The sequence below is a fragment of the Aspergillus glaucus genome (assembly GCF_001890805.1).
Source record: "Aspergillus glaucus CBS 516.65 unplaced genomic scaffold ASPGLscaffold_3, whole genome shotgun sequence".
Lineage (NCBI taxonomy): Eukaryota > Fungi > Ascomycota > Eurotiomycetes > Eurotiales > Aspergillaceae > Aspergillus > Aspergillus glaucus.
The window spans coordinates 1,095,983-1,121,072 of NW_019170455.1; the positions used below are offsets into that span (position 1 = coordinate 1,095,983).

General features: G+C 50.4%; 10 protein-coding genes across 10 annotated transcripts; 7 read left to right on the top strand and 3 right to left on the bottom strand.

Annotated features, from left to right (window-relative positions):
* The first annotated feature begins 115 nt into the window (after window positions 1-115).
* On the top strand, window positions 116-1,529 carry ASPGLDRAFT_43013 (uncharacterized protein). The gene is made up of 3 exons (XM_022545723.1): window positions 116-605; window positions 662-1,100; window positions 1,151-1,529. Exons 1-3 carry the CDS (start codon window positions 288-290, stop codon window positions 1,462-1,464), a joined length of 1,071 nt encoding a protein of 356 aa, XP_022404622.1. The 5' UTR covers window positions 116-287; the 3' UTR covers window positions 1,465-1,529.
* Window positions 1,530-1,600: 71 nt separating this feature from the next.
* Window positions 1,601-2,254, bottom strand: ASPGLDRAFT_55214 (uncharacterized protein). The gene is made up of 2 exons (XM_022548124.1): window positions 1,985-2,254; window positions 1,601-1,936 (listed from the first exon to the last, which is right to left on the bottom strand). Exons 1-2 carry the CDS (start codon window positions 2,147-2,149, stop codon window positions 1,655-1,657), a joined length of 447 nt encoding a protein of 148 aa, XP_022404623.1. The 5' UTR covers window positions 2,150-2,254; the 3' UTR covers window positions 1,601-1,654.
* An 809-nt stretch (window positions 2,255-3,063) lies between these two features.
* ASPGLDRAFT_119055 (ferric reductase family protein) lies at window positions 3,064-5,445 on the top strand (the record flags this gene model as incomplete). Its single annotated transcript, XM_022540014.1, has 5 exons — window positions 3,064-3,794; window positions 3,840-4,069; window positions 4,121-4,173; window positions 4,215-4,336; window positions 4,389-5,445. 5 exons carry the CDS (start codon window positions 3,064-3,066, stop codon window positions 5,443-5,445), a joined length of 2,193 nt encoding a protein of 730 aa, XP_022404624.1.
* Window positions 5,446-6,194: 749 nt separating this feature from the next.
* On the top strand, window positions 6,195-6,730 carry ASPGLDRAFT_43017 (hydrophobin family protein; the record flags this gene model as incomplete). Its single annotated transcript, XM_022545724.1, has 3 exons — window positions 6,195-6,480; window positions 6,533-6,615; window positions 6,672-6,730. The coding sequence occupies exons 1-3, from the start codon at window positions 6,204-6,206 to the stop codon at window positions 6,726-6,728; spliced, it is 417 nt and encodes a 138-aa protein (XP_022404625.1). The 5' UTR covers window positions 6,195-6,203.
* A 1,782-nt stretch (window positions 6,731-8,512) lies between these two features.
* ASPGLDRAFT_22735 (uncharacterized protein) lies at window positions 8,513-10,035 on the top strand (the record flags this gene model as incomplete). The annotated part of the gene is made up of 2 exons (XM_022543215.1): window positions 8,513-9,832; window positions 9,883-10,035. 2 exons carry the CDS (start codon window positions 8,513-8,515, stop codon window positions 10,033-10,035), a joined length of 1,473 nt encoding a protein of 490 aa, XP_022404626.1.
* Window positions 10,036-10,084: 49 nt separating this feature from the next.
* Window positions 10,085-10,739, bottom strand: ASPGLDRAFT_43019 (uncharacterized protein). Its single transcript, XM_022545725.1, has one exon. It carries the CDS (start codon window positions 10,553-10,555, stop codon window positions 10,109-10,111), a length of 447 nt encoding a protein of 148 aa, XP_022404627.1. The 5' UTR covers window positions 10,556-10,739; the 3' UTR covers window positions 10,085-10,108.
* Window positions 10,740-11,488: 749 nt separating this feature from the next.
* Window positions 11,489-13,040, top strand: ASPGLDRAFT_164617 (MFS transporter; the record flags this gene model as incomplete). Its single annotated transcript, XM_022542580.1, has 3 exons — window positions 11,489-11,661; window positions 11,708-12,093; window positions 12,142-13,040. Exons 1-3 carry the CDS (start codon window positions 11,501-11,503, stop codon window positions 13,038-13,040), a joined length of 1,446 nt encoding a protein of 481 aa, XP_022404628.1. The 5' UTR covers window positions 11,489-11,500.
* Window positions 13,041-14,356: 1,316 nt separating this feature from the next.
* Window positions 14,357-15,017, top strand: ASPGLDRAFT_43021 (uncharacterized protein). The gene is made up of 2 exons (XM_022545726.1): window positions 14,357-14,737; window positions 14,789-15,017. The coding sequence occupies exons 1-2, from the start codon at window positions 14,562-14,564 to the stop codon at window positions 14,985-14,987; spliced, it is 375 nt and encodes a 124-aa protein (XP_022404629.1). The 5' UTR covers window positions 14,357-14,561; the 3' UTR covers window positions 14,988-15,017.
* Window positions 15,018-19,019: 4,002 nt separating this feature from the next.
* ASPGLDRAFT_43025 (putative MFS multidrug transporter) lies at window positions 19,020-21,490 on the top strand. The gene is made up of 5 exons (XM_022545727.1): window positions 19,020-19,576; window positions 19,644-19,665; window positions 19,725-19,798; window positions 19,852-20,181; window positions 20,264-21,490. The coding sequence occupies exons 1-5, from the start codon at window positions 19,392-19,394 to the stop codon at window positions 21,165-21,167; spliced, it is 1,515 nt and encodes a 504-aa protein (XP_022404630.1). The 5' UTR covers window positions 19,020-19,391; the 3' UTR covers window positions 21,168-21,490.
* Window positions 21,393-24,854, bottom strand: ASPGLDRAFT_64019 (uncharacterized protein; the record flags this gene model as incomplete). Its single annotated transcript, XM_022548732.1, has 11 exons — window positions 21,393-21,625; window positions 21,681-21,968; window positions 22,019-22,386; window positions 22,439-22,585; window positions 22,633-22,949; window positions 23,003-23,054; window positions 23,110-23,225; window positions 23,709-23,999; window positions 24,057-24,535; window positions 24,585-24,770; window positions 24,815-24,854. 11 exons carry the CDS (start codon window positions 24,852-24,854, stop codon window positions 21,393-21,395), a joined length of 2,517 nt encoding a protein of 838 aa, XP_022404631.1.
* Window positions 24,855-25,090: the final 236 nt, after the last annotated feature.

Sequence of the window (25,090 nt, forward strand, 5' to 3'; positions counted from 1 at the left end):
AATCCGTGTTTCTGTATGCACCCCTCACTCAGAGTCTGATTGTCCGTCCTTTAGTCCTTTTGTTACTCTCGGCGCCGCCGAGTCTTGCCTTTCCCGTCAATATGGTAATGCCCGCCGAACATTGCCTTTACTATGCGGGGATCTATATCTTTATTTATGCGGAGTAACCATAAGCTGGAGGACAAGATGAAGCTATAAGAACAGCTCTGCTCAATTGTTCTCGTCAATTCTCATTCTCAATCCTATCGATTCTATCAATTCGAACAACTGCACAAGAATCAATTACCATGTCCAAGCTTCAAGTCGCAATCGCAGGGCTCGGCCGTATGGGCGCCCGTCACGCCCTGCATTTCAACAATCTCACCCCTCGCGCCCAGGTCGTTGCGGTCTCGTCTCCCAAACAGGAGGAGCTCGATTGGGCCAAGGCGAACCTTGAGGGAGCCCGGACGTACCTCGACTACGATGAGATGCTGCGATCTGAGCCATCGCTGCAGGCAGTCGTTGTCGCTTCGGCCACCAGTGTGCATGCTGAGCAGGCGATCAAAGCTATTAACAAGGGCTTGCACGTTCTTTGCGAGAAGCCATTGAGTACCAGAGTTGAGGAGGTATGTCCCTATACTTTGATATCATCCAGTTGAAGAAAGGAGGCTGATTGAAACAGAGCCAAGCAGTAGTCGACGCTTACCGCACCTCCCAAAAAACCAATCCCTCGCAGAAGGTCGTCTGCGGTTTCAGTCGCCGCTTCGATTCCTCCTACCGCGATGCATTCGATAAGATGAAGTCCGGTCTTATCGGTCGCCCGAGTGTCTTCCGTTCGCAGACCTGCGACAAGCTCGATCCCAGCGGTTTCTTTGTCGAATACGCGCAGTTCTCGGGTGGAATCTTCGTCGACTGCTCGATTCACGATATTGATCTGGCGTTGTGGTTCTTTGGTGAGGACTCGGTTATCAAGTCTGTTACTGCGGTTGGTATCACGGCTGTGTCGCCGGAGCTGCGCAAGTACAATGACCGGGATAACGCGCTGGGAATCGTCGAGTTCTATGACGGACGCATTGCTCAGTTGTTCTGCAGTCGGATGATGGCTGCTGGTCAAGAAGACTGTTCGTCTCTCCCCATGCTTGGTTGTATACAAATGCTAACCGAAGAACAGCCACCGAAGTCACCGGCACAGCTGGTAAACTCGCCATTAACACCCAGCCCGCCTCGAACCTCGTCAATATCTACGAGCCCAGCGGTATCCGTCGCGAGATTCCCCCTCACTACTACGGCCGCTTCCGCGAGGCATTCATCACCGAAGCCAACGAGTTCACCGCGAGCTGCTTGGACGACACGCCGCCGCCGATGCGCTTGGAGGGAGCCGTGGCTGCTGTGCGGATTGGATGTGCGTTGCAAGAGAGCTTGATTACGGGCAAGAAGATTGAGTTTGACGAGAAGGGGGAGCGTATTGTTCCGGCGAAGCTTTAGAGTAGAAAAGTTGGTATACAGCACATAGAGTTATGATTATGCTATGAATTATACTTGTTTATGAATTTTATGCGACTCTCATCCACCATCACACTAGTTATGTTTTATGAATGGTTATGCACATTTATCCACCTTTCCTCTGTGACGACCTAGAGCATCTCAACAGGCCGCATAAGCCGCTCGTCCTGGATTATTTCATTCGCCGTAGCTCTAACCTCGGAAACATGTCTTTTTCCTCTCCTGGAGGAATGGGGATTACGAAATCTTCAAAGGAGGTTTGCGGGATTGGAGAGTTGGATACCCTGTTTCCTTGGCCATCGAAATACATCGAAAGCGGGCTTTGCTTGATCATCTCTAGTGGCGGGAGACCGAGATAGCCGATGTACTGGGCCATGGCCAGTAGAAGAACATATTGGTTGTTGGTTTGATCTATAGGACCGAAAAGGTTCTTGTCTTCCAACAGCTCGAGTGTCTGATAACTATTAGCAACGTTAAATTGTAGGAAGGAACAGCAGTTTACCATGACTCCAATCGACCAGATATCAACCGGAAAGCCCCAAGGGAGGTTTAGGAGCACTTCTGACGCACGATATAGACCAGGCATCCACCAATCCCGGTTGCCGGGCTCCAAGGGTCGCATTTGCCCAAAGTCTGTGAGAATGGGGATCCCTGAAAGCTCCAACATATGGTACCCCGAGATTGATAGACAGGGGCTCCATGGCTTGGGACTGGTATGCTGGGATCTTGCGATTCTCACTTCTCGACATCTTTCAGGCTGATGTCATCTTCAATCACCACCAACGCATTTTGGGGTGAGATATCGGTATGTATGACTCCACATGTCGCGTGAAGCCAATTCACGGAGAATCGTAACCGGTGTATAAAAGACCTGACGAGTAGCTTTGGCAGTATGGCATTGGGAAAAGATTCCTGCAAAGTGCGAAGGCTTGGTCCCTGAGGCTTCATGACCACACAGTAATGGGGGTCTGAAATACCATTGATCTCGAAGATGTCTTGCTCACGTCGCATGAAATCCAACCCCGGGTGGTCAGCCTCCTGGGCAAAACTCGCCCAGCCGTTGCAGCATAGCGACTTCATTGAGAACAGGGGACCCCTCGGTATCGTCCGCCATACAGATCTTCAAGGATGCATATTGCTTTGATCTGACATCCCACCCAAGCCAAACGGTAGAGTATGCCCAGTAGCCGAGCTTCGCAATGACGCGGTAGCGATTCTTGAATATGGTGCCGATTCTCATCGGATAGTAATGCTTTTGGTGATAGAATGGAAGCGTTTGTTCTTCGATTCTTGGACCAGTGTCATGTCGCGGCGATGCCTGAGAGAATCTGCGTATGGAGGAGTGTAGAGACGGGGCTAGGAAACGCATCTCAACCGTTGATGCAAGTGAGGAACGCATAACGGACTTGTGCATCTTATCCACGTGCATAATCCCAGTCTATGCACAGATCCGTTGATTATGCACAGATCTATGGATTATGCACTCATGAATAATTATGCACATTGTGCCGATCAGATAAGATTATCACCATCTCTCCGTCTCCTCAACTCCACTGCTCCTCATGGTCGTTATCTGTCGCCATGTGGATGCTGTGGCTCTTTCTTGTACCTACAGTCCTCTGTGAATATATTCCCCTCGATCAGCGCTGCGTCACTGCTGTCTTCACGGCCTACAATTATCTCACCTTCACCGGTCCCGCCGGTTTCTGGGACTCGCGATGTCAGAATCCATTCAAAGTCACCTCCATCTACGCCGCATCCGGTATATATTGTGACCCCGACGAACAAACCGCCGGATTCGCCCTGTTTGCAGCATACTGCCGCCAGTTCGGCCGAACCGACCTCCTCCCCCGCGATGCGCTGGCTGAGAATTTGACGGATGATGCGATTGCGCAGATGAATGTGGTGGAATATGGCGTGATTCCGAAGCATGAGTCCCTCTATGCGCCGGTGATGGTTTCACATGAATACTTTAAACGGACGTATCACACCATTGAGGACATGCAATTCGTAAGTGGGAGGCATCGGGCGTATGGACTGGCGTGCTATATATATTGGGCGGGTGTCCTGGTGATTGGCATTATATATCGGGTGTTTCAGCACTTCTGGGAGAATAGACGACTGCCAGGACAGCCATGGACGTTCTTTCGTGCTGCTTATCATGTCTTCCAAACTCATCTGGTCGTTCCGATTCCCCGACGGTTTCTCTGGTTTACGCCTACACCCATCGACGGTATCGTCCTCGGTCTGTTCTGGATACTGAACATTGTTCTATCGTCCGTCAGTTATCCGACGTTTGAGGGGAATCTCTAGTAAGTTTCTAATGCCCTATATATGACAGCTGTTGATATATATAGTTGGCCCCCGATATATAAACAATACCTGCGATATGTAGCCGACCGCACCGGAATCCTGTCGTTTGCCAACTTGCCACTACTCTGGATATTTGCAGGACGAAATAACATCTTCCTTTGGGCTACCGGGTGGAGCTTCACGACGTTCAATATATTCCATCGCCATGTTGCCGTCGTCGCCACGGTGCAGGCCGTCGTCCATACCCTGCTATACGGCGTCATGTTCATAGACGGTATGCCTCGTAGACATATTACCCTGTACAGCAGAAATACTGACAACGTAGGCGGCGCATTTTGGAAAAAGATGAAGCGACCGTATCTACTCTGGGGCACTCTGGTAAGTACCGTCCTCATCTGTCGTCCAAAGCTGACCAGCAGACTATGACAGTGATGCTGCTCCTCTTGCCCATGTCGCTGGCATGGGTCCGTCATCGAGCATACGAACTATTTCTCATTATTCATATTGCCTTTTCGATTATTGCCTTGGTTGGCTGCTTCTAGTGCGTCTCTTCCGTCCTTTCCGTCTACAAGCGCTGACAACTCACTCCGTAGTCACACTATTATTTTCGAGGATCTGGAATATTGGCAATGGTTATGGCCAGCTGTGGCCATTTGGTCTGCTGATCGCTTCCTTCGTCTGGTACGTTTGGTATATTGCAACCTGCATGTTAAAATGAATCTCGAGGATCGCGTCCAAAGCACGTGCAGCTGGGCCATATACGACGAAACGAGCAATGTGGTGAGGCTACAATTGAAGCCAGGGTCCTTTCTGAGACCGGCTGCAGGCCAGTACTATTTCCTCTACCAGCCATCTCGTCTTACTGGCTGGGAGAGCCACCCATTCACCCTGGGCGCTTGGTCGTATGGGTCGGTGTCTGGGCCAGAATCGACGACAAGCAAGGTAACATCCGTCGACGTGGCCCAGGTTCCTCTCTTGTCAGATTCCTCCTCTGGTTCGGAACGTGACGAGACAGCATCTGGCCCTGCAGCGACTTCACACTACCTGCAACTAACATTCTGGATCCGGCCCTACGATGGCTGGACGCGCCAACTGCGCGAGGAATGTCTTCGTTCTGCCGATCGCAGGACGAATGCAACGATTCTACTGGAGGGCCCTTACGGGCATACGTTCCCAATCTGGAATTATGAATCCATTTTGTTCGTGGTCGGTGGTACGGGCATCGCCGCAGCCGTACCGTACATCCAGGAGCATTTCCGTCGTTCCGAATCTACCAATACTCGAACACAGGGGATACACCTGGTCTGGACAAGCCGACAGACGTCATTCATCGCAGACATCGCCACTCGCGAACTGCGACCGGCCTTGGCACGCGATGATATACGACTGTCGTTTTACGTAACAAATGCAAGCAACGTTGACCTTCCCGGACACGATCTCTTCGGTCTGGGGATAGAGTTGAACGCCGGGCGGCCGAATTTAGCATTACTGGTTACTCAACATGTCCACGAGGCGCGATTGAGCGACTGCTCGGCAGCGGTGGTAGTATGCGGACCGCGGGGGATGGCGGATGAGACACGGACCGGTGTGCATGCAAGGCTGCAGCAAGGGTATCAAGTCGAATACGCGGAGGAGTCCTTCAGTTGGTAATTGATGAGTTTGCATTCTTTTTTTGTTCTTCTCATGTATGTAATTTCTGTCCCTTGGTGCATGCTCCTACTCCGTGCATACGCCGTGCATGTACACGGAGGCGCTATACACCGTAGACAAAGAACGGCTTCCGAAACTCCGAACTGAGCAGGATTCGAAAGATTACCACGCTACTACCATGGAATCAGCGCTATTGAATCGAGAAAAAAGCAATCTCTGTCATGCCGGTCGATGTCACCCAAGTCATCAACCACCTGCCATGTACTTTTCTTTCCTCAGCAATTCGGCGATGCAACCTTCCCGGACGGGCAAAAATCAATGTTCCTGCATGTTCGTGCCCAAATGATTTTTTCCTTGTGCCTTGGAATGCAGGGATAACAGACATGCTGCTGAACACTGATTGGTTTCCCTTGCAGTGTGATATTGGTTCGTTGGAATGCATCAGTTGTACGCACCTCCCTACAGCTGAACGCATTCCTCTCTACAGCTGAACGAGGGATGTGACTGCGACTCAGTGCCCTTCATTCCGGAAGGGCAGGGCATTCTGCTGTTCGAGGTGAGTCCTTCAGCCTTCAAAGACTGCCTTTGGACTGCGGTCTAGGGTCGAGCGAAAAGGTATAAAGACCCTCGAACGTCCGGCCTCAATCTGTTCTTCATCACTCATCAATCCATCACTCTCGAAGCATCTCTCTTCACTCTTCCAATTCAATCTATTCTATCAATTCCAGTCTTTCAGACTTCCAATCCAAACCATCAAAATGAAGTTCTTCGCTATTGCCGCTACCTTCGCCGCCACCGCCATGGCCCTTCCCAGCGCCAACGGTGCCCACAAGGACCCCAAGCAGTTGTCCCTCGAGCAGGCCCAGAACACCTGCGGTAAAGCTCAGGTTTCCTGCTGCAACAAGCAGATCTCCTCTGGCGACAGCTTCGAGAAGAACGAGGGTATCCTCAACGGTGTCCTCAGCGGTCTCCTCGGTGACAAGGGCAGCCAGGGTCTTGGTCTCTTCGACCAGTGCAGCAAGCTCGATGTCTCTGGTAAGTTTATCTTCTTGCAGCGCTTGTGGACTTTGAGCTAACGACCTCTCAGTACTCATTGGTCTCAGCGACCTCCTTGGCAACTCCGATTGCAACCAGAACATTGCCTGCTGCGATGCTACCAACGCTGAGGCTGTATGTGTCTTCCCCTTCTATCTCTATCTCTTTGTTCCCTCGCTAACACCCAACAGGAGGGTGGTCTCGTCAACGTTGCCCTGCCTTGCGTCCAGCTCCAGGACCTCATCTAGATGGTTGCTCTATTCCTCGACATGGCTTCCATTCGAGCATTCGCGTCGACTCTCGACTAAATTGCATAATTTCTTTCTTTCGCTTTACTCACTCCCTTTGCATTAGTTGACTGTGCTGCACATTAGTACATCTAGTTGACAATTTAATTTCGCATTTCTCCACAATTTTGTCCTTCGTAGTCTTCTCTTTCCATTGTAGCAAGCTTTCTCCATTGGCGTCAATTAACGAAAACCAACAGAAACCTTCGACTAACTCGATATTTCAACGCAGTAATCCCAAAGCACAACGTGCTTGTCTTCTTCTCGCCCCCTCATTGTATCTGGTCTTTCCCTTAACATGACCTTTCTCAACTCTAGCTAGCTTTGCTCAATGTATATATTTCACCCTATTTGAACAAGTCCCGTTAGAGCATGCATAGTCTTAGACTGGAAAATGCTCTATAAAACGGAAGACATCATCATGAACAAGTCCCTTCGTCACTATGTGTGGTATTTGGAATAATGCAATTCGAAGAGGACCAACAGTTGCGTGCACGTCATCCATAGACTGGACCTCATTGTTATTCTGTTACATCACGTCGGTTGTATTTACCTTACGGCTCTGGTGTTTACCACATCTACAGAAGTGTAGTAGTGTCCATTTAGACATGTTCAGTCAAGTAGACTCGACTCATTGCCTAATAATTATTTACGTTGACAAAAGAGAGATGTAGTCCGTCGATGCGAATATATATATATATCCGAGGCGGCAACACTCCAACCATCCATTCCACTAAACGTATAGAATAACTAGTACAACAGGCAAATAATTAAGCAACCCGATTCCAGAGCCGAGTTATTCGGAATCTCGAAATCGTGCCATATATGGTCCCATCTCCTGGTTAGTCTCGGAACCCACTTCGGGTGTCCTTCCGGAATCCAGTAGTATAAGATAAGGCTGCTCCCGCTCACTTCTGTACTACGTACTACAATGACAGCTGCCAGGCCTAATGCATTCAGTCGTGGAATATGATATTGAACCCGCAACAGTCCTGAGAGTGACGAGGGATAATTCCGCTGCTCTCGCTGCAGCGATTCACTCTTCAGGATCATCGTGAATGACGTCGAGGCAGGTACGTCAACTGTCGTCCACACTGCCCGTTGTCACACTCTACATCCTCAGAAATCTCTACTGTTTCTCTCCGGATGAATGCTTACTCTCTTGTAGCTGGCCAGAATAGGCAATTTATGCGACCCCGGACTTTCTTTGGGCGTGGAGAAAGGCATACGTCATTTGCCGAGGGAAACACCGGGTTTCCCGATTCGGAATTCCTTCTACTAGGGGCACACCGGACGCCATATTCTACTCCGTACTGGATGCCAATTGACTCGCTATTGATTTTCCTATCGGTCAGCAGCTTAAATTCCCGCGCAGTGCCGCTGACTAACGGCTTAAATGAACATCCCGGGGGAACTCTGTATATCCATCCTTTTACCCCGGTCTGACCTCTCACCTGCCCTCCGGGGGATATGATCTGGCCAATGCCCAGGTGCCATGCCCAGACTCCAAGTCCGCTCTATATCTGCTGTCATCCCAAGTCACGCGGAACGTTTCCGCTGACAAAACCAGTTCTCGCCAATCGTCGGCTGCTCCGCCAATAATGCGTCCGATTACCAGCATCTTAGCCGAACTCGCCAGAACTCCTCTTCACTCCCCATGGGGAGTCGCCCCTGGAGGAAATGCGATTTAAGATGGCAGTCACGGGTCGTACAATGGATCGAAAGGAAACACGCCAGAATCCAGCATGTCAAACGATACAGGGCCGATTTCGACACCGACAGTTGAGGATCTCAAAGCATCAGATCCAGAGTCCTCGCTACACCTCGAAGATGTGACCAAGAACAGTCCCGCTGAGCGACCAGCGCCCCCCGACGCGCCTTGCAACTGGCCCCTATGGAAGAAGAACACGCAGATTGCCATGGTGGCTTTCCATTCCATGATATCGACCTTTATGGCAGCGGGTATCGTTCCGGCGTACGACATCATGGCCGAGATGTACGGCGTCAACATGACCGAAGTCAGCTACCTCACTTCGATACAGATTCTGCTCCTGGGAATCTGTCCCTTCTTCTGGAAACCGCTGAGCTCCATCTACGGCCGCTATCCCATCATGTTACTGTCCGTGTTTGGTAGCATGGTCTGCAATATCGGTGGTGTGTTCTGCACCACGTACGGAACCCAGATGGCTACTCGTGTGCTCACTGCCATTCTCATCTCCCCTCCCATCGGTATTGGCAGCGGTGTCGTTACGGAATTGTGTGAGCCAGAAGAGCGCGCACAGAAGCTCGGCTGGTGGACGCTCATGACCACCGTCGGCACTCCAGCCGGTCCGTTCATTATGGGATTTGTGGTTGAGCACATCGGCCTGCAGTGGGTGTTTTGGATCTTCACCATTCTCAACTTCGCCCAGTTTGTCGCCTATATCGTCTTTGGCGACGAAACCATCTACGTCGCTGCAGAGGAAGGAGGAAACACCCCGACCAAGGACAATAGCAACTTCCTGACGCGACTGATACCCCGACGAATCAACCCTCGTCCGCTCAAGCCGATCGAGTTCATCGAGCCTCTCTTCATGGCGCGTCACCCCCGCGTGCTGATTGCCGCCTGCGCCCACGCCGTCACCTTTTGCTATGGAAACATCGCCATCGTCGTCGAGATGCCCACGGCCTTTGGCCAAAAATTCGACTTTGGTCCCCAGCAGATTGGCCTGCAGTACATCGCCGTCATCATCGGTTGTGTCCTGGGCGAGCAGCTGAGTGGTCCGATGTCCGACTGGTGGCTCAAGTTCCTCCTTCGCAGACGCGGCCACATCTGTCCGGCCGACCGTCTGTGGATTTCATATATTGGCTACGGCACCGTGATCGCCGGGCTGCTGACCTGGGGCTTCCAACTGCAAAAAGCATCTGGAACATGGAATGTGACCCCTTGCGTGGGAGCGGCTATTGCCAGTTTCGGTAACCAGATGCTCACCACCATCCTGACTTCTTTCGCCGTCGATAGCTACAAGGAGATGTCCACGACTGTCGGTGTTTTTGTCAACATCTGCCGACAGATTTTTGGATTCGTATGTTCCCTGCCTCCGGTTTCTGTACTAGCAACGCTAACTCATGACAGATCGGTCCATTCTATTTTATCCCCTTGTTCGACGCATTGGGCCTCGATGGTGCCGCTGGTGTATTTGTTGCGATTATTGGTGCTTGCTCGCTGATTCCAATCATCTGTATACAATTCGTTTCTCTCCGGAAGGATAATAAAGCTGTGTATTAGCTTAGATTTAGAATTTAGACCTAGAATTATGTACCATTTATCACCCTGGCTAAAATGTTTAAGCCCCTACATATTATAGAATAGCAGTCATGTTGGCCGGACTAGCAACACCACCAGGAACATGCAATGGTACGGATACGATAAAAAACGACCACCTCTTTTGCTTCGCGCATTCACGAGCCAAATCCTCCAACCAAAGCAACTCCTCAATCGAACATCCCCATCCAGCCAGCAGCACTTTATGGTAAAAGACAGCAACCTGCTTATCCCAGAGAAACCACAGTATTCGAATATCCTGGTTTATTCCGCACGCCACAGGGGGATACCGATGTGCCATTCCTCGCTGATCTTTGTCAGACGACTCCAGGTATCTCTTAGTGTATCCCGACCGAATTAAGAGTATATCCCCCTTTTGCAGCTCAATCGAGTGTCCTGATAATCTTTCCTGCTCCGCAAGACACTCCATCAGCCCTTCGTATGTAACCCCAACCCCCCTGCGCGGGATCATAACTCTTTCCATTCCGCTCTACATATCCCCAGCAATCAATCAAAATACCGCGTCCAGAAATTGTCCCTTGTTCGTGCCACGCGTGGAGACCGAGTGTTGTCGACCCGGGTATCGTGAGATCGTCGATTGTGTGTCCTTCGTAGAGCTGACCTGTCTTCTGGTAGGCGATGTGCCGCAGGCCATCGATTTGGTTCCTGTTTGTGTGTTGAAGTGGATCTATCCGTAATATAGTGGTCAGTTTACAGAGTTAGGCGCACCTCATCGTCCAGCGTGACCAGGTTCGGATCGCCGTGATGTACTCGGTGTGTAAATTTACAACCATGTCTTCCAAAGCCGGGTGTCCTGGGCATGTCGAGACTCCAACTACGGCCTGTTAGTTAATTCCCGAAAGCACCTGTCAACCTACTTCAAGCTCAATCGAAGCCCTAGCCGGATTTCCCCAGCCCCTCGTTTCACAGCATCTGTGTCGATGAGATTCTTCCCAGTCAGACAGGCTCATGTCTATCCACGATGTTACTTGCCAACGTCCCAACTTGATCCTCCTCTCCCCAAGGCCCCAAGCCGAGAATGGGGGATCATCCGGCCGCAGAGGAAGTTGGTCGAAATGACGGCCGTGTCTGCATTTCTGCAAGTACTTTGTCGATGCTCGGATCTCGGCTTTGCTGATCAGAGATGTTTTATATTGTCAGTTCTTCATTATTATTATGTTGCTCATGTGCCCCATTCACTTGTCTGTACTTTCGGATGTGGATCACGGAAATTCCGTTGCAATTCCGTCCTCAATTCCGGACGATCTCTGCAACACCCAGTAGCCTAGGCAATCCCTCTATTTTCGAGAATTAGGATGATCCAATGGCTAGTCGGCTCCTTTTCCGGAAGCGATGTCGTGATTTTTGATACAAAAATGACTTGATACCGTCAACATAGCACTCTCCGATGGCGCAGGAAACACCTAAAATGGTCAAATCTCAGGATGTAGAGCTATCTGCCTCTATTTCTGCCCAAGACGACAGCGTCGAAGTCACCTTTGAGCCAGATGGTTCTGATAACCCGAAGAATTGGCCGGTTTGGTATCGGACGTTCATCGTGGCGACGGCTTCTTTCTCGACGACCTGCGTGTTAGTCCTCCAACTTATTCCTGCAGGACATAGCTAATACGCACAGAGTCCTTTACTCGACATCATATACCTCTGGAGTCCCCGGAATCCAAGGATCCTTCGACATCTCCGACCGTACAATCGCCCTCCTCGGCCTGACAACATACCTCCTCGGCTTAGCACTAGGATGTTTAGTCCTGGCACCACTGTCAGAAATGTACGGTCGTCGACCAATCTATGTCATCACTGGTGCTTTCTATGCTGTATTAATTCTGCCCGTCGCGCTGGCGCCCAATTATGCCGCTGTGGTGGCTAGTCGGATATTCAGCGGGTTCTTTGGTAGCGCGACTGTCGCGAGTGCCCCGGGTACGGTGAACGATCTGATTAGTTCCAAGCATCGTGCGCTGGCGTTTAGTTTGTGGAGTTTGGGTGCTATGAACGGGCCGGTATTAGGTATGTTGATAGGTCCCCGTGAAACTTCTCTAGTACTGACAAATGTAGGTCCTATCATCGGCGGATTTGTCTACCAATACCTGGGATGGCGCTGGATCAATTGGATCGTCCTCATTTGCGCAGGGGTTTCCTTTGTAGCATTTGCTTTGTGTAAAGAAACCTACGCACCGGCAATTCTTCGAGCAAAACGAGCAAAGAAGCAAAAGGAAACAGGCGACAAACGTTACTGGTGTCGATACGACAATCGAACCGATGGATGGCAGCTCATTCGCACAAACTTGACCCGACCGCTATCCATGGCCGTTTTCGAACCGATATGCCTCTTTTGGAATCTATACGTCGGCGTCATCTATGCGGTCTTATTCCTCTGCTTCGTCGGGTATCCAATTGTCTTCCAAGAACAGCGTGGCTGGTCTCCTGGTCTGGCAGGATTGGGATATCTAGGAATCGGTACTGGCGTCGTTTTAGCCGTCATATCAGAGCCCTTGGTCCGCAAAATGATACAAATGCACCGTCCGGATCCAGTCACAGGCCAGATACCGCCAGAAGCAGCAGTGAGCCCTATCTGCATCGGAAGCATCCTGATTCCGATCGGTGAATTTTGGTTCTCCTGGACAGCCCAGCCGTCAGTCCACTGGGTCTGTCCAATTCTCGCGGGAGTGCCATTCGGTCTGGGTAACGGCCTCGTCTTCATTTACGCCACGACCTATCTCGCAAGTAGCTATACAATATACGCCGCGTCAGCTCTAGCAGGGAACTCGGTAGTACGGTATGTTTTCGGAGGGGTGTTGCCGCTGGCTGGCTCACAGATGTATCATCGGATGGGGGTTAACTGGGCAGGGACGATGTTGGCGTTGATTGAGGTGATCCTTATTCCGATCCCGTTTGTGTTTTATCGGTATGGGTGGAAGATTCGGCAGAGGAGTCCGCTTATATCGAAGATGTGATAGAGTGAGTCTAGATGTAATGTAACTATCATTGAATATAATCTGTCAGTATACTACCAGTCTTGATGACCATGCACCGGTGCTTTATTCCATTCACTGCCCCGAAGCTCTCTCCTTGTCCTTAAGTTGTTATTAGTTAATTTACTAACATCCCTGATTATCTCTCTCGCTGTTTAACGCCGTCCCTATCGACTTCTGGTTCAACTTCGGAGACTAAGAGTACAGGAAAAGAAGAGACCCAGATATTTGCTTCTCCCAAATAGCTGTGTACACTTTCGATGAGCGTCAAACTCATGTTAATCAACGAAGCCTGGTATGCGGAATCTTGCACCTCGTTAGCCTCAGTCTTGAGCGGGAAGCGTGAATGGTGATCCAGGAGCCAATCATTGTTAAAATAAACTGACAAGACATGTTATGGACTCAACAAGACCGAAAGGGCGAATATATACAGAGATTTCTGCAGGCAATGGCATCTTCCGACAAGACAAAAACCGAGGAAGAATGTGGCGTAGACATTCTCGATATCCTAACAAGGTGTCAGCGCACATTAGGTTGATCGTTTTAATATGAAACATACTGTAGACTCCAGGGCCAGTTTGAGCCAGAGGCCGAAAGACAGATAAGCAGTGGTAAAGTGAGACAGTCGATCGACGTAAAGAACTAGACAGCTATAATATGTGTGCAAAAATAGTCGCTTGAATCATCAGACCAAACCTGGCATCGCCGTGGAAACGTTTCTGCGAGCGATAGAGGCCAATATTGAGGATAAGGCTGATAGAAGCCAGACTGGCTGATTTTCTCCCAGGCACGAACCACTAGATGTAGGTCATTTTGGGGGCCTGGGTGCCTTTGACAGAATTCTTCTGCACAAGATGAACTCTAACAAACAATCAGCTCGCTATGCTAGTGACTAGGCCATAGTGGTTTGCAGCTTTCGAAGCACGGAAAACTTGTTTCGAGCAGACCAGCCGTTGAATAAATCATGTATACTCCCATGAAGCTATCGAGCTATCTAAAGAGGAAAGAAGAAAAGACAAAGGAAAGAAAGGGCAACCACGGAGCAGAACAACAGCAGCACGGAGCGGCTCAGAAGAACCTCCAGCTCGACTCACTGAGCTCCATGCTGGTATGCACAGGAACGTGCTGATAGAAAATGTGACTGGTTTCTCTCTTTCTTTTGCATCTATGTCATTACTTAATCTGGGTTTAGCGCAATCTCGAACGTCAGATCTCTTGGAAAGCGGAAACACGATGATCCGGGCGAGGTACATACTTCCCGATTGGGACATCGTCCTGCCTCTTTCCCGTTGCCAGCATTGGGTTGTTTTCCTTACTTTAAAATCTCTTCTCTTTCTACTCTCTTTTTCTCTTCCTCTATCTCTTCACATCTCCCATCCTTCACTTCTCGTTTCGTCTCTCTTCTCTGTCTCTTCTCTGTCTCTGTTCTATCCCTTCTCCGTATCTCTTATTTCTATATCTGTTATCTCTCTTTCTCTTATCTGTGTCTCCTGTCTGACCACCATGTCTACATTGGCTTTTGTAGACGTGCCTGTGACTCTTCGTGCTTGCACACGCTATCCGTGCCACGTGCCTTTAATCCTACACCTACCGAGATCTCCTCGAGCTCCCACTAGCCCGCTCTCGTCCGTATCCAACCGCCTGGATATGGAGCCTGTACAGTCTCCATCGAGCGAGACCTTCCTGGTGAGTGAGCACCCAACTGACCTGAAGTCAGAACACACACTTACGTATGATCCAGAGCCCTCGACGATCCAGAGACACGTGCAATATCTTCGACCTTCATCTAATCCTTTCCCTCGGGCTTCGAGCTCGAGCGTTTCCTCGACGCATCCAAGACCATCCCATCATGCGAGCGTGACACTCACATACTCGCCATCGAACGGGACTTCGACTGCTGGAAGGTGGGCTATGACTATTTGGTCTTGAACAGGTCCCAGGCTAACGTGTGACCCAGATCCTTGAACAGTCCCCACATCAGTCGCAGATGGTCTGCAGGCTGTCCATCTATGTTTCTCCCTTGGACTTCGGATTCGAATGTTGCGCCGGGAGAAGATGCAATCGAGATCATGAGCGAAGAGCTCCACCGAATACCCTTGTCCACATCCGGGTAGACGGTGAGCCTGGACATCATTTCGTCTCAAAACTTACGCTAACGTATGGCCCAGATCCCTCGAACCCATTCCACGGATCCCAGCAAAAAACACGACGCATCTGCATGCTGTTCGTGTAGCCTTCGGTTCAGGATCGATCGTTGCAACTGGAGCCAACGCAGCGGCAAACGGAACGAATATTCAGTTCATGCTCGGACCAGACACGCTGACGAAAGGTGAGCCTAAGACCCGGTTCAGCTCAAGACAGGACACCCACTAACGTATGGCCCAGATCTTCTAATCCAGTCCATAGCGCCCAGAGAAAAGAAACAACGACGTGATGTGCAGGCTCTAAAGTACACGACTACCACTGATGCGGGCATAGGTATCCCGTCCTCCGACGTTGAATTCCCAAAAATGGTCCGATGGATGGACTTCCTGCACTGTGTTGGAGATTACTTTGGCGGGATCCACGCGGTGCTGTGACAGGCTGCCAAGGCGCTTGAGATTCAACATCTCCAGGCAGCTGTTACTCAGCTTGATGCGCAGCTCAACAAGGAGGATGGCAAACCTGGACTGACCATCCGGGCCACAGATGAGTGCATCAACTGCCTCGGGGATTAACCTGGCTTTCAAAATGGACAATGCCACCAATGCCACTCCGATCTTGGAGGCCTAGGCGTCTGACACTTACCTGCTGTACTTCTTCTCTCTCCCTCCCATGCCAGAACACTCTCTGTGACTGGAAACAGCAACATGCGCAAGCGCTTTCTCTTTGACTCCGTGCTCGTGAGTTCATTTCCAGAATGTAGGGGTAGCCATGCTAATCTTAGCGTCTCAGATAACTTGGGGCAGATTAATCGAACTGTCGGCCCATCTATACACTTTACGGAACCGGCAATGTCACTCTTTGCCCAAGCGTCGCAGACAACCTAGGGCAGCTAAGCGGGTTAGTTGACCGGGACTTAGGGAAGCACCCTTCCCTTTTTGCGGCTGACCGATTACAGGACCTTGGGACGTTGCAATGGACTATGCATTTCCGATGCTTGGAAAAGAGGCCAGTGGAATGCCATACCCTCTGCAACGGAAGGGGGTAACCCGACAATGTTTGCCGAAAGCTTGAGAGTGACTCCAAGCTCCTCCAAAACAGAGAGGCAAAAGGCCGTGCATACCCTAGAGGAGTTCAGGAACAACCCCCCTTCTCCCACTGCTTGCGTCAGTTAGACCTTGTTTTATGAAGGGCAGCAGGCCGAAGTTCAGGAACGAGTCGAGGATCCAGAAAAGAGGAAGGCAGAGCCGCCTACGGCCCAGTGAGTAAACGTCCTTCTATTCCTTATCCATTTCTTTGGTTTTGTCATCTGTCTTCAGACTCCCTTGTGTTGCTGACCGATGCTCCACAACCCTCCATTCTCGTTCGAGTCAGCATATTCTCATCCCTTTCGTTGGATGTTTTTGAGCTCCTTAACTGGTTGCACTTTTGTGCAGACATCTTGAGAGCAGGCGTCCCTGATAGACCTTGTCTCCGATGCTGTTGATAAACCTGCCGGTCCCGCCAGAAATCCTCCTTCACGCCACCCGACCCAGCGCGTGAGCCCAAGTGATATCAAGGATTTCGTTATTTTTTCCCAGTCTCTGGGAGACTACACTTCCTGAATATTCAACTGCATCAAGCACGAAGCGGAAGCTCGCGGGAGGAAATTCCCGGACAGTACGTTGTCAGCCTTTGCCAGGGGTCTGATACAGACGAGAACCTTGTCCAGATGGTTAATGTGAGCATCGGTTGCCTCTGGAGAAAGGGCCGACAGAGTTTGTATCACTGCAAAGAATATTGTGAGTTCCCCGACAAAGAGTCTACATATGAGTACTGACAAAGCCCAACAAGGCCGTTACTAGTCCACGCCGAGCAGAAAAATGAGAGCGATGACGAAACAGGCTGAGATTAGCTGCAACTGTATTGGATATACTCCGGGGTGCGTCTTCCCTCCGTGAGAAGAGAAAATTAAGCAACGACAGAATTCGAAGTCGAAATGGTCATACTGTCGGTCGACCTGTATACGCAACGATGCAACCGATGTCCCTCTGATCTTGGGACGGAAACGCAGGAAGCAAGCAACAAGGTAGGTCGAGCGCTTATGACCGATATTAGAAGCCTGCAGGAGCAGGGGGTTGATGGGGCGTTGCGGTTCCTCCAAGAGGAAAGTATAAAGGCAAGGGAAAAGGTAAGTGAGGAGAGAGCCGCGGGAAACAGGTCGAGGTACAGGATCGAAAAGAGAGGTAAGCAGCACGACAGACTGTGAGTGACCATCCTCGGATCCTCTCGTTTATATGGATTTCCTCTAACAAAGGCACAGGTCCAGCCGTGGATGGAGAGGTGGCAGGCTGGCAGCCGTGCGGGAGAGGTAAGTATCAGGTAAGTATTGCCCCCTCCAGCGACGAGCTCGCACCTCAACGTGGTGCTGGGGTCCAGTAGCTCTCATAATAAAAATACGAGCGAAGCGAAGACGAGCTCCATTGCCCATTCCCATTCTGTCGTCCCAGGGGAAGAGTTTGAATCAACCTGGTTGCCACTTTCGATGATACGCATAATGACCTCCACTGCATCTCGCTTCTCTTCTCGTTTGAGTCATTCCACAACATCCGTATTTCTGCATACCCCTGACTCTGGATTGTGCATGTCCTCGCCCCTCTCCTTTAGTGTTCAAGCTCCCTAATCGGTCTCCAGACAATCCAACTTTTTGCGCAACAAAACACGTACTTCGGCTCCTTTGCTATTAGAGTCTTCTCGCCGTAATGTTATATTGCCAGGTAATCAACAGGAGACGTAAACTAAGGACCATGGGTCGACTGTCAAGGTAACGGACCGTCGATGCCCTACTGATCAAGCAGAGAGGTAGTCGACACCGGATTGGCGGACATGGCGAGCTGCGTCTAACGCGGCATCAATTACCCACCTGGGAATAGCGCCATCTTATTGCCGCTAGATCTGCGACAAGCGGAAAAGGAATGATCCGGTTGTCCTTCAGACCTTCACTCAAGGGATTCTAATCGTATACTAGAAGTTCAGAACGCCTTAATCATGAACTGTGGCCAATATCTGCTATCCGTGGTGGGACAATGCCTCACAGATTCCCGTACAGCCAATCACCCGCTCAAACGGCTGAAGATAATGGGGTTGAAAAGGTATGCCGCACCCGGACGTCTAGAATCACATCGCTTATCTGACGTATTACAAGATAGAACTTGGTCTAGAAATGTGAAACATGCACCGTATGACCGTTGAGTGTGATCTTCACTTGACGCAAAATCCCCGAGTTTCTCTCAGTCCGATATATCCGAGGAATGTGCGGAGTATGGCAGACGGAGCCCTCAGAGCGTCCACCAAAGATGATTCAACTTCGTACAATCGATGACTTCGTTCGACTCAGAGCCAAGTATCAACTCTATAGGCGAGAGTACGAGATACGGAATTCGCCGTGTGGAATCTCGCATCTAGAAATGTCCGGCACTCCGACCCACAATAGGACCATGGAGTTACTCCTGGGTTGCACTGAGTTACGCATACCCGACACACTGAGTGACTGGATCAGGAACACGAGTCGGAGGTTGAGAAACGAACAGTTTGCAAAGTAATGCGTACATCCGTTCGAAGTCGGTATTCCAATCGTCATGCGAATCATTGGAGAAATCCTGTTTCGGTTTCTGTATTTTCTCTGTTCTCAAGATGACAATAACGGGGGTATACGGGACGGGACATTTAGCCCAGATTCTCCGTGCATGATTAATGATATCATTCTACGACTGGGTCCGTCCTTAGTAGGTGTAGGCCTAAAAGCTTCGCTCAGCAAGGGCCACGTTGGGAGTTCTTTTCCAACAAACCAGCGTCACCGGGGAAGTAATCCACATTCTAGGCGCGTATCTGTTATTTAATTGGACTATCTCTCGCGTCTTTCCGCCCCAGCCAGGAGTCATAACCAATGGTATGCCACGCGGCCAACCGTTGAATCGTTTGGCAAACCGCATGGATGATTTCGAGCCCATCCACGGAACTGGTGCATTGACATACAGGGGTGGATAAGCCGAGTATGCTCGTGAATTGGGTTTTTCGATGTCGATATCATGCTAAGTGAAAGGCACTTGTATCCCTTGATTGTCGTTCCTCTGGAGTACTTCTACCAGCAAATTTCTTTGAATTCTTTTCAACCTCGTCCTCGGCACCACATTGCTGAGGCTTTATCCCACGATGAAAGAGTGTCACACCGCAGAGTTTACCCTTCTCCAAACAGCATTGACGGAGCAAGAACTGGAACTGACGCCGGATGGAAAATACGTCCGTTGGGCCAACACGAATCCACGACATCCACGAAATTGGCATCCGCTACGGAAGGCTTACGATATAGGCGTCATCATTCTTCTGGAGTTCTATACGTGAGTGGGCTCGGCTATGTTCCCCAATGGACGCGTTTTATTGGAGGAGCTGACCTTTTTCCAATAGTACCGCTGTCAGCACGTCAGGAGTAAGTCAATCCACAGCCCTAAATCGTCCTTCCCGAAGGAAGTTTCTCATGCTTGACAGGCAACGGCCGCGAAAGATGCTCGTCACCAATTTGGCATCAGTCTTACTTTGTCGATATTCCTATACGTCTCTAGGTGAGTGTGCTGGTCGATCCGTGCGGCATACCAAACTCTAACGAATGCACCAGTTTTTCGTTAGTGCAGGGCGTCGGAAATATTCTATTTCCACCTTATTCCGAAACATTTGGGCGGAAGGGGCTATACGTGATAAGCACGGCCATATTCAGCATATTCTGTGTCATAATTGCCGCCGTTCCATCACCAGCAGCTTCCGTCGTTGGCCGTGCCGTAACCGGCTTCGTCTCCGCGATTCCCAATGTGGTCATCACTGGTAGCATCGAGGATATGTTCAATTCACGGGATCGCATCTGGCTAATATTTGTGTATTTCGCCATCGCTGATTTTGGGGTTGCTACGGGGCCCGTGATGAGCATGCACATCACTACGCGTCTTGGATGGTTTGCATTCCTTTCCCTATCCTAGGCCGTGCCAAGAAATGGCTGCATGTTTGTCTAGAGTTTGCTAACGAGTGCCTGCTAGGAGATGGGTGTTTTATATTTCCGCCATCGTTACGGGGTTCCTAGGAGGCCTTCTATTGCTGATCAAAGAATCGCGGCCATCGCTCCTGCTCGCCCGGGAGGTCGAGCATTTGCGGAAGATGACTGGGGACGAGTCGCTCCAGCCGCTGAATCCCGACCATACGCCCGACTTTCGCACCTTTGTGCGTACGGCTCTTCTTAGGCCAATTCGCCTATTTTGCGCCGAACCGATTGTGTTCATTTGCGCGATGATGCAGGGGACCTGTGTCGCCCTGATCTATCTGTTTACTGAAGCTCTACCTCCGATTTACCAGTCAATGGGCTTCGCGCCAGCGCCGTCCAGTCTTCCATTTTTTGCCATTGCTCTTGGGTTCCTGGGCAACATTGTTACTCGCCTTTGGGATATTCGCATTGCCAATCACCATCGGGAGAAGGGTCATCCATCGTTGCCCGAGAACAAACTGATGGGTCTCTTTGTGGCCGCGCCGGCGTTGGCAACAGGCCTCTGGTGGTTTGCTTGGGTTATTCCTCCAGCAATTCAGAATATACACTGGTTTGTGAGCTGCTTGCCGCTATTCTTGGTTGGCTTCGCTCTCAATGAGTTCAGCATTGTGTTGGCAGGATACATGGCCGACAGCTACCTGGGTTACGCGGCCAGCGGGTTTGCGGCGCTTGCCCTCGCACGCTCAGTCCTGTCAGCTATGTTTCCTCTCTTTGCGGATAAAATGTTCGATGCACTAGGTTCCAATGTTGCAGTGTCCGTTTTGGCATCTGTGGCAACTGTGTTTTGTGCCACGCCATTCCTTTTTACTTATTATGGACGGCGACTGCGGGAGAGGAGCCAGTTCGCCAAATACAGTTTGCAGGTTTACACGGAAAACACAGTGGACCAGGAGGGATATTAGACGGGTCTAGTGGGGGGATAATATGTCCATTACCATGGTTTTCTTGGATGATTCATACTGCTTGTTTGTGGCGATGATACCATATATATTCGAATTTGTCAAGGTTTGGTTTCTATCAAATTGAGGTTTTGCATGCATGTTTGTTTGTCTTTGCAATGAGACCAGAAATGAAATGTTCGACCCCAGAGGTCTTTATCCACGACACTTTCGTTTCCCTGGTCTGATCTATATAGCTGCATGTCCGTGGGTCTCAAACGGCAATGCAAAACAGAGAATTCCGACCCCTATCCATAGGGCTGCACTCACATATATTGGAGCAGTCGTGAATCCCGTATAAGCCGAAATTAAACTGGCCGCCAAACCCCCAAAGCGCAGCAATGCAGCTGCCGTGCCAGTGCCGGTCCCTCGATGCGGACCCGGAAAGGACTCGGGGGTGAAGGCGTACATAACGGCATATTCTGGCATCGTTCAGTTAGACCTTGTCTCCCCACATGAAATTGTATGCTGACTTACCGAAGTTTGCCAATATCCCCGTGATACAGGCAAAAGCTAAACTTGTCGCGGATGTATCGACAGCCACATATGCGAAGAGGAATGCACCCGTCACGATAGCAGACAGGCCCATCATCCAGCGACGGCCGAAAAAGGTGTTTGCCAGACAGGCTGCGGAAAGAGGACCCACGATGCCAACAGCGGACTCGATGCAGTAGTTGCGATACGTGAGGTCCAGTGATGAGTCCTGGGTGAATCTGGTCGCGAGGTACGAAGGCAGGAAGTTGAAGTAGAGCGGATATGCGATTCCTGGTATGTATTAACTCCTTTATTCCGGGGAGCACAGGGAGATACCGTACCAATAGTGAGCCAGATGAGCCAGATCAGAGCCGTATGTAGACTGAGTCTCTTGGTCGAAAACAGTGCCCTGTAATGCGCGCCATTCAGATCCTGCAGCGATTCTCGAACGATGTCTCTATTGGAGAGACCAACGGCTCTCGTATGGGTCGTGCTAATCCCCAGCTGCGCGTCGATATCCTGGAGCATCTCAACCGTCAGTGGTTCGGACTTTTTGTTCTGACGTGCCACATGGTTGACTGCTTCAACGGCATCGCCGTCTCTTCCCTTTGATAGGAGATATCTCGGGGTTTCGGGTATCTTGAACAGGAAGATGCGGATGACGGTAAAAGCCAGCGATAATGCACCGATGGTGATTTGCGTGTATCGCCTGCCCTGGTCAGATGGTATCAATGGATGGTTACTCTGGAGGCGGGTCATACCATCCCATATTCTCGATGCGAGAGCATGTGTCTGGAGTAGAATCTGTTGGGCAGCTGTAATTTGCCAGGAACACCCAGGCGATTAGGGAAACAATCAGCTGTCCGAGGTTCCACCATGCGGATAAGGCTGTCAGAAGCCATTGATGACTGCTTCCCGTCAGCGCGCATCTTCCGGGATGAACAGTACTCCTCACCTGCCCGGCACGAATTCCAAAAATAGCATCGAGTCCACGGGCACGTTCCCCCCAGCCGCTGTTCCGATAACAGCCCAAAGAGCACTAAATGCAATGAAATTCAACGCGCCTCCTGCAGCGCACAGGAAGATTCCTGCTATCAACAGCGTACAGTTGAACGCCGGTCGTCGACCGATCAAGTCACTGGAGATGCCCCAGAATGAGGCCCCAACAATAAGTCCAGCATGGTACGCCACGGAGCTAAAGCTGACTTGGGTGATTCCGGGGAGTTCAAGCTTGATTGGGGGTTGAACGCTGCTGAGACCCTGTGATGCTAACTGTATTTCATGGGTATCAGCACGTCGCAGAGTTAATCCATAAGGTGACTCACGTTGTCGACAATCCACCCGAAACCGGTAACCACGAAGAGTTGCCATTGGAATCTGCCAGGAGCTCATCAGAGGATCCACGCGCTGAGTTGGGGATGGAATGACTTACCGTCCCATCCCAATTTCCTCAAGACATTTGCCCACCAGTTCAGATTTAATTCTGTACGACTCAGTAGTAGACGAGCCATAGAATTGCTCAACCTGGGGGTCGTCGATGGACGTAAGCTTTCCTTCCTCCACAGATGGAGAAGGCGCAGCAGTGGCGGACTGGATGTCGTTCTTTTCCTTATCCTGCATGGTTGGTGCACCGTTACCACTGCTTTGGTAGAACCAAATACGTCCAACATATGCTGAAACAACGATTTTTTATGGACTCTACAATTATGCTGTTAAGGCCTACTAAGTCCTTCACAGGATAAGGTGATCCAAGAGTGGGATGATACTGTCTGATATACTGAAGCTGATCATGGTGATGATAGCAATTTGGTCGGTGCTATACTGCCCACCTTTGGTAGACACAGCAGAACAGAAGATATAGGACCTAATCTCTGCAAAATATAGATTCATTGGTCGTTTCTACTGTATATCATTTTAGATCTTTCAGCAAGTCTCGTTCAGCCATCCCTACGCGATACCTGCACAACTAAACATGGAACCACCCGCTTATACGGCCACAACTGCCGGGCTCGCCATAGTTTCCAGCTTGACCTTCATATCCTGCTTGTACTTCTCCGCTCGACCGTAGCTCTCTTTGTACGCCGCCGTGACAGCCTGCTCAACGGTAATGGGACCGTATTTGGACACTTCCTGCGGTTCACGACAGTTGGGCAGACACTCGCACATGTAGTCAGGGTTTCCGCTGAAAAAGAAGGGGATCGAGTACCGCTCGCGGCCGGACTTGTTGATCACTCGGTGGGTGTTCGATTTGTACTTGTCGTTGGCCATGCGCATGAATAGATTACCCAGGTTGACGACGTATGCGCCGGGGATGGGTTGCACCTGTACTTTGTAGTCAGCGCTGGTATAAAATACAACCTGGATATTGACTCCACTGACATCCAACCATTCACCCGTGGGTACATCGAGCACCTGCAAGCCATCCACCTCGTTCTGTAATAGCAGAGTCACGCATCCGAAGTCAGTATGCGCGCCAATCCCCCGGTTTAGCTTCTCGTCCACATCTTTAGGTTGCGCTGGGTAGTGCAGAAATCGCATTGTCGCCACTGCGCCATCCGTAAGTGGATCGAAATGCGTCGCCTCGACTCCCAGAGTCAGTGCTAAAACGCCTAGCACGTCTTTGGTCAAGTCGAATACGGCGCGGTAGTATTCCATAGAGGTGCGCTGGAACTCCTCAGGATCTTCGATTGTTTGCGGCCATTGATTCGGACCGCTGTTCAACTTGCCTTGGATAAAGTACGGATGGTCTTCCGGTATCTCCTCGCCGATGTACAGTCCTTCCTTGAGCTCAGGACTGGTGCCGGCCTCCAACATCTGAGAACGCAGCAGTTCGTAGCCTCTGTTGAACGTGTTGTTGTCTGCTAAAGTTAGTACAGCTTATTCGCGATGATCTCGAGGATGTCGTACCTTTGTCAATCTCCAGCTTTCGCTCGAGGGGCAGTTCGAAAAATCGCTGCATGCATCGCATAACTGCCTTCTGCAACTCGATCGGCACCCGATGGCCGATGATCTGGAAAAACCCATTGTACAGACAGCATTCTTTGATGCTCTCAACGAGCTTGGCTTTGGCGGCACTGTCCTCGCCATAGAATGCTATCATAGTCAGCCTTGCTCATCACTCGATACGACTAACTTACGCGAAAAGTCCAGAACTGGTGGGCTAGCTCTAGCAGACATTTTGGTTACCGTCGTTGATGATAATGGCGATTGTGATCGCACGGGTAGATTATGGCGTGGATTGATACGACCTGGTATTCTTTCAGCATGAAATATTATATCCTGCTTGACCAGCTACCTCGGGCTCGCACGTTTGATACTATCTTGACTGTTTCGCACAGAATACCTATGCTAACCTCTGCCCTCGATATCATCCTCGGTTCTTTTCTAGACCCCGTCCAAGACCAAAAGTGGGG

Bases quoted from the DNA above. Each gene is read 5' to 3' on its own strand.
- ASPGLDRAFT_43019 (XM_022545725.1), bottom strand. From the start codon at position 10,555: ATGGAAAGAGTTATGATCCCGCGCAGGGGGGTTGGGGTTACATACGAA.
- ASPGLDRAFT_55214 (XM_022548124.1), bottom strand. From the start codon at position 2,149: ATGTTGGAGCTTTCAGGGATCCCCATTCTCACAGACTTTGGGCAAATG. The intron at 1,937-1,984 runs GTAAACTGCTGT...AATAGTTATCAG, and splicing joins TCTGGTCGATTGGAGTCATG to ACACTCGAGCTGTTGGAAGA.
- ASPGLDRAFT_43021 (XM_022545726.1), top strand. From the start codon at position 14,562: ATGTCTACATTGGCTTTTGTAGACGTGCCTGTGACTCTTCGTGCTTGC. The intron at 14,738-14,788 runs CTTCCTGGTGAG...ACACACACTTAC, and splicing joins CAGTCTCCATCGAGCGAGAC to GTATGATCCAGAGCCCTCGA.
- ASPGLDRAFT_43025 (XM_022545727.1), top strand. From the start codon at position 19,392: ATGAAAGAGTGTCACACCGCAGAGTTTACCCTTCTCCAAACAGCATTG. The intron at 19,666-19,724 runs GTAAGTCAATCC...CATGCTTGACAG, and splicing joins CCGCTGTCAGCACGTCAGGA to GCAACGGCCGCGAAAGATGC. The intron at 20,182-20,263 runs GTTTGCATTCCT...AGTGCCTGCTAG, and splicing joins ATCACTACGCGTCTTGGATG to GAGATGGGTGTTTTATATTT.
- ASPGLDRAFT_43013 (XM_022545723.1), top strand. From the start codon at position 288: ATGTCCAAGCTTCAAGTCGCAATCGCAGGGCTCGGCCGTATGGGCGCC. The intron at 606-661 runs GTATGTCCCTAT...TGATTGAAACAG, and splicing joins TGAGTACCAGAGTTGAGGAG to AGCCAAGCAGTAGTCGACGC. The intron at 1,101-1,150 runs GTTCGTCTCTCC...ACCGAAGAACAG, and splicing joins GGCTGCTGGTCAAGAAGACT to CCACCGAAGTCACCGGCACA.